Source organism: Dictyostelium discoideum, assembly GCF_000004695.1.
Source record: "Dictyostelium discoideum AX4 chromosome 2 chromosome, whole genome shotgun sequence".
Lineage (NCBI taxonomy): Eukaryota > Evosea > Eumycetozoa > Dictyosteliales > Dictyosteliaceae > Dictyostelium > Dictyostelium discoideum.
The window spans coordinates 5,080,621-5,087,305 of record NC_007088.5 but is presented as its reverse complement, the minus strand read 5'-3'; the positions used below and the strand labels follow the sequence as shown (position 1 = coordinate 5,087,305).

General features: G+C 21.5%; 2 protein-coding genes across 2 annotated transcripts in view; one reads left to right on the top strand and one right to left on the bottom strand.

The window, feature by feature from the left end:
- DDB_G0275169 (hypothetical protein) overlaps positions 1-3,288 on the bottom strand; it is a gene marked incomplete at both ends in the record, with an annotated part of 4,273 nt that extends 985 nt beyond the window's left edge. Inside the window, 4 exons of the mRNA XM_638683.1 lie at positions 1-2,047; positions 2,157-2,441; positions 2,555-2,888; positions 3,067-3,288. The exon at positions 1-2,047 is cut by the window's left edge and continues 985 nt beyond it. Of these exons, the coding sequence (XP_643775.1) occupies positions 1-2,047; positions 2,157-2,441; positions 2,555-2,888; positions 3,067-3,288 (2,888 nt within the window). The remainder of the gene's footprint in view (positions 2,048-2,156; positions 2,442-2,554; positions 2,889-3,066) is intronic.
- A 951-nt stretch (positions 3,289-4,239) lies between these two features.
- DDB_G0275205 (hypothetical protein) lies at positions 4,240-5,843 on the top strand (the record flags this gene model as incomplete). The annotated part of the gene is made up of 2 exons (XM_638682.1): positions 4,240-4,703; positions 4,763-5,843. 2 exons carry the CDS (start codon positions 4,240-4,242, stop codon positions 5,841-5,843), a joined length of 1,545 nt encoding a protein of 514 aa, XP_643774.1.
- Positions 5,844-6,685: the final 842 nt, after the last annotated feature.

Sequence of the window (6,685 nt, the reverse complement as noted above, 5' to 3'; positions counted from 1 at the left end):
GATGTTTTATCAGTTAAATTTGAACTATGATGTTCTTTATAAGGATCTGATAAAATTATAATTTTACTAGCTAAATGAATCTTTACTAAATCTAAATCTTTTCTTTCTAATGGTGAGCCATGAACATAAAAAACATCATCAATATCATCCCATTCTGACATATCTGGTTCCTCTGGATGTAAAATTACAATTGTTGGTGCTGAATAATCTGAATGTTCACTTAAATTAGTTTGACTATTATGATTATTACCACCACCATGGTGATGATTATTTTGTTGTTGTTGTTGTTGATGATGTTGATGTTGTTTTAAATGATAAAAATGATTTAAATTATCAGAAATATATCTTTGTCTTAAACCTCTAATAAATAAATCAATTCTATTAATTGAACCACAAATGATAATATGTTCTTTCCAATTATTATCTTCTTTAGAATCTTCAGAATATTCATCAAGATTTCTATTTCTTTCAATTGCTTCTAAAACTGGTTCTAAATCTTCAACAATCTCTTCCATATGTGCTTTCTTTGAATCAATTGATTCAATTACTGTTGCAATAACTTCATTCCAATTTGAATCAAATTCTTCATTACATAATGCAACTAATGGTGAAACTTTATCTTCTTCACTATTATTATTATTATTATTATAATTATTTGGATCCAATAATGATGATGTATTTGTTGCACCATTAGTACCATTTGGTGAAGTTGTTGATGTTGATGCTGCTGCTGTTGTTACAATAATTGGTATATTTTCAACACCCATTAATGGTTGATTATCATTTTCAATATTATTATTATTATTAATATCAGAAATTAAAATTTGATTTGGTAATGTTGTTGTTGTTGTTGATGATGATGTTGATTGTGGTGATGAAAATGTATCCATTTCAATATTTGTATTATTATTATTTGTAAAAGTTGAAGTAAAAAATGATTTTAAATCTTCATTAAAGAAAATATCTTGTGAATCATTTAAATCTGTAAAATGTCTCATCTCTTCTGGTACAAATAATTTGTTATATATATTTTGAAAAAATGAAGTTTTTGGTAACTCATCATCATCCATCTCTTTTCTAATAATTGATGGTACATTTGGTTTAAAAGTTGGTGCTGATGGACTATGAGCAATAATAATTAAACTCATTGTTGATGTTATAATTGTTGAAAATGGTGGATGAATTATAAATTTATTCTTTTTTTGTCTTCTATTATTATTGTTGTTTGTACTATTTGTACTATTTCTAACATTTGGATTACTACCACCATTACTGCTTATACCTCCACTACTACCATTGGTCGTAGTATTATTTGGTGTTTGATTTTGATTTTGATTTTGATTTAAATCATCAATGTAACCTAAAACTAAAGCTTTTGCACCAGAATACATAACAGAAGTTACATGAAGAAAAGTTTCACCAACAAATGCTAAGGGGACAGGAATTTTATAAATTGAATTAACACTACCATTACAATATTCACCTATCCATTTATCTTCATCACCAATGTCAGGTTGACGTGATGTGAATAAGTTACAAACTAAAGTACCGAAACCAGGACAGAGGGTACTTTGAACTAGAATACCGTTACGGAAATCCTCAATACACATAATGTATTTTATACGTGCAGAAATTTTATACTTATTCTCATGATGTAATAATTGGACGAAAATTTTCGATCCTTTAGGCTTCAAATTCTTCATTGCCAAAGCCGTTAAAATCGCCGTCGAATCACCGTCCTCCCAAAACAACGGTCTGAAAATAAAACATGACGACGAATGAATATAACGGGCCCTCTTTAAATCATTCTCAAGCATTGGGGATCCCTCCAAATAGGATATCCTATTCTTATAGAATGGATGTAACAATAACATCTTCAATTGATCAGATGGTGGATTTGTTGATAAAATTACAATTGTCTTTTTCAATTGTCCATATTTCTCTAAATAAAATTCTGTTAAAAATTCTAATAATGATGTAAAATTTATATCACCACATAATATAACATGACCATGTAAATTACTTTTTGATAAATCTCTTTTATATGCTTATATTTTTCAATTGTAAAAATAAATATATTAATATTAATACTAATTATATAATTATATAGTGTGTATATATAACAAATTAAAAATATATTAATTTATTATACTTACGAGAATATGATGAAAAAGTTTCTAATAATCTTGAAACTTGATATGGAATTAATACAGCACCAACAACTACCGCTAATGTTATTGTTAATTGACCAACTGCATTTGTTGGATGAATATCACCATAACCATCAGTTGTTAATGTAACAACGAAAAAATAAATTGTTTCATGAAATTCTAATGTTTTACCCGTTATTGGTGATACATCAATATTCATATAAAATGCTGCAAATATCATAATAAATGTAAAAATTGCAATTACAACTCTAAATAAATATTGTGTTATATCTAAAAATAAAAAATAAAATAAAAATTAATATATATATATATGTTAAAATTTTATTATAAATTATTATAAATTATTATAAATTATTATTATTATAATTATTATAATTATTTACCATTAAAATAATGTAATACTCTATTTGCTCTTAAAATTCTAACAGTACGTAATACACGTAAAAATTGAAAAGTACCTAATTCATTAAAGAATTGACCAGTTGAAATATCAATATAAATTGGTAAAACTGTTACTAAATCAACTATTGAAAAGAATGAAAATAAATATTTTAATCTATCTTTACTAATAAAGTAATCTAACATCCAATGAATTGTAAAGAAAATTGTTAAAGAAATTTCTACCCATGAATATGCTAATGGTGGTGATCCTTTACTATATGTACCATATATAAATACTATAACTGATATAACTGATAATAAAGTTTGAATTGCTTCCTATTATATAAAAAAAAAAAAAACAAAAAAAAAAATATTTTAATAAAAATAGAAATAAAAAATAAATAAAAATATTCTATATTTAGAATAAATAAATAAAATTAAAATAAAATATTTAATGTATATATATATATATATATATATATATATATATATGTATGAATATAAAGATTTTTACAATCCATTGTATAATACCAGATACTGTTAAATAAACTTCAGCTCTAGTTCTATACGATAATTTTTTAGATTGTTTATTTTTTCTAGATTTTGATAATCTTGAAATTAATGTAATTGATGTTAATACAAATAATACTATAAATAATATTAATAATAATAATAAAATATGATTAAAAATAACTTTGAAACCTGGTGGTTTTGGTAGGTTATTTTCACTACTCATATTTTAAAATTTTATTATTTATATATATTCAACTTTTTTTTTTTTTTTTTTTTTTAATTCTATTTTAAATTTTGAAAATAAAAAAAATAAAAAAAAATACATGTGTTGGGAAAAAAAAAAAATTAAAAAAAAAAAAATTAAAAAAAAAAGAAATCAAAGAAAAAAAACGAACTTTGATGTGTCGGTGATACCATTGGGTAAAAATTATAATTTTTATTTATTTTATTTTTTTTATTTTTTTATTTTTATTTATTTCATTGTCAAATTAATATTTAATTGTGAATTGTCAGAAATTAAATTAATCCTTTTTTTTTTTTTTTTTTTTTTTTTTAAAATTGGGTTAAAGGATTTCTGGATATATTTTTTCTTTAAAAAACCAAATAATAATTTGAACTTTTGTTAAATAAAACTTGTAATTCCTGTTAAAAATATTAAATAATAAATTAGGCCCCACAATCACTTTTTTACTTTTTTAATACACACCAAAAATTGTGAAAAAAAAAAATAAAAAAAAATAAAAAAAATTAAAAAAAAAAAAAAAAAATAAACAAATCACCTGGTTATGTGCCAGTACAAACAAATCAAAAAAAGATTTTTTTAAAATTTTAAAAATAATTCTCGATTTTTTTTTTTTTTTTTCATCACATAATTATTCTTAAATTTAACTTTTTTTAGTTTTATTTTATTATTTTTTTTTTTTTTTTATTTTATTTTGTGATCTGTGCTGCAGATTTAATTCCACTTTTTTTTTTTATTAAAAAAAAAAAAAAAAAAAAAAAAAAAAAATTAAATTAAAAAAATTAAATAAAAATAATTCTATTTTTTTTAACTAAATTAAAATATTATTATTTTTATAGTAATTTAATTTTTTATTATTTATATATTTATTTATATATATTTATATATATTTATATATATATATATATATATTTATATATTTTTAAAAAAAAAATGGTTAAAATGGATTTCTCATTAAAAACAAGAATAAAAAAAACTATAAAAGGAATTACATTTGAAGATTTAAAAGTTCATTTAGTATTATTATCAGTATGTTTAGTATTTTCAGTATTTTATATAGTTGCAAAATTAGCAATGGATAATATACCACCATTCGTATTTTTAATGTTTAGATTAGTTATTGCAACACCATTACTTTGGTTAATGGCAATAATATTATCACCAGACACAGTATTTAAATTACCAACAAAAAAAGAATTTATATTATTATCAATATCTGGAATATTTTCAGTAACTATAAATCAATCATTATTCCTCTACGGTCTCTATCTCAGTGGTGCCACTAATGCTGCAATCGTTCAACCCCTAACCCCAGTATTCAGTGCAATCCTTGCTGTATTATTAAAATTTGAAAGAAAAACAAAATTAAAATTGTATGTCCGTGTGTGTGTGTGTGTGTTTTGATAAAAAAATAAAAAATAATTTATTAATTTTTTTATTATTTTTATTATTATAGTATAGGTGTTGCAATTGCAGTGATTGGTGCAGTGTTGATGGTAGATTTCACACATTTGAAATCAAATGATTCAAATAGGAATAATATTTTATTTGGTAATTTATGTTTTTTAGGAAACACATTGGCATATGCTATATTTTTATTATCACAAAAACCATTGATTGATGATGGTGGTATGAGTGCATCAAAATGTATGGCATGGTCATTTACAATTGGTACACCACCAGTGATAGCAATTGCATTGCTTATTGCAAAAAGTGAAATTAGTTCACAAGTTGCTCAAATTTCATTATTTGGTTGGTTATCTGTTATATATTGTGCGATATTTGCAACTGCATATGCATTTTTTGCATCAAGTTGGGCTGTTGCAAAAAGTGATTCTACCACTGTATCTGTGTATCTCACAGTGGAACCACTATTGACTGGAGTGTTGGCTTACATTTTCTTAAGTGAAATATTAACTCCATTAAATATTGTAGGTGGTTTTGTAATTTTATTTGGTGTTGGTGCTGTCATGGTATCAAAATATAGAGAGAATAAAAAAGATGCATTATATAAATATGAAAAACAACAATACGATATAAATAATGGGTCAATTGAATTACCTCCACATTCAATTGATAATAATAATAATAATAATAATAATAATAATAATAATACTGGTGATATAATATCAAATTCGATTTCACATTCGTCATCTGAAAATTCATTTAGTAAAATTATAGTTTCAACATCAATAATTTCACAAACTGATGATGATAATAATAACAATAATAATAATAATAATAATAATAATAATAATAATAATAATAATAATAATAATAATAATAATATAAATAGAAATGAAAGTATTAATTCGAGTATTATTAATATACGAAACAGTTATGGTGGTGGTGCTGATGATTATGGTGCTGATGATAGTGGTTTTGATGAAAGTAAAAATAATTTATTAAGTGTATTTAAAAAACAATCAATAATTAGTGATGATGATCGTGATGATGATCAAGATGAATATAATTTAGATAAAAGTGCTGGTGATGATTCAATTAGGGTGGGGAGTGCAGGTGTTTTAGTATTTTAGAATTTTAGTAAAAAAATAAGAAACAAAAAATAAAAAAAAAATGAAAATAGGAAATAAAAAATTTTTATTTCCTAAAAAAGGAAAAAACAAAAAATAAAAAAAATAAAAAAATAAAAAAATAAAAAAAAAATTTTAAAAAAAAAAAATATTATATATTATATTTTTAGACAACCTGTCAACAATTGTACGAAAATTCGTCGTATTTTTATTTTTATTTTTTATTATTTTTATTTTTATTTTTTTTTTTTTTTTTTTTTAAATTTGTTTTTTTTTTTTAGTTTTTATAATTTTTTTTTTATTATTATAAATTTTTTTTTTTTTTTTTTTCATTGGTTTTTTTAGATCAGATAAATACACACAAACACACACAAATAATTATCAATTACACAAAGAACCGCAACCACAAAAAAAAAAAAAAAAAAAAAAAAAATAATAAAAATAATAAAAATAAAAATAATAAAAAATAATTAAAAAATACGTTTCAGATATTTTTTTTTGTTTTTTTAGATCAAATTTAAAAGTGACGAACCATTAATTTACATGGGATAATTAAACAAATATCAGTTGTGTTGGATTGGTTATTTGCTTCCACTTTTCTTTCATTGACTCATATATATCACACTCACATACATTTGCTACTTTAATTTTCAAATTTTTTTTTAGAAAAAAAAAAAAAAAAAAAAAAAAAAAAAAAAAAAAAAAAAAAAAAAATAATAAATTTTTTTCATTTAATTGGCAACTCATTTAATCAAATAATATATTTATACCATTTTGTATTTTTATAAATATTTAAAAAAAAAAAAAAAAAAAAAATTTCCTTAATTTTTATTTAAAAAAACAAG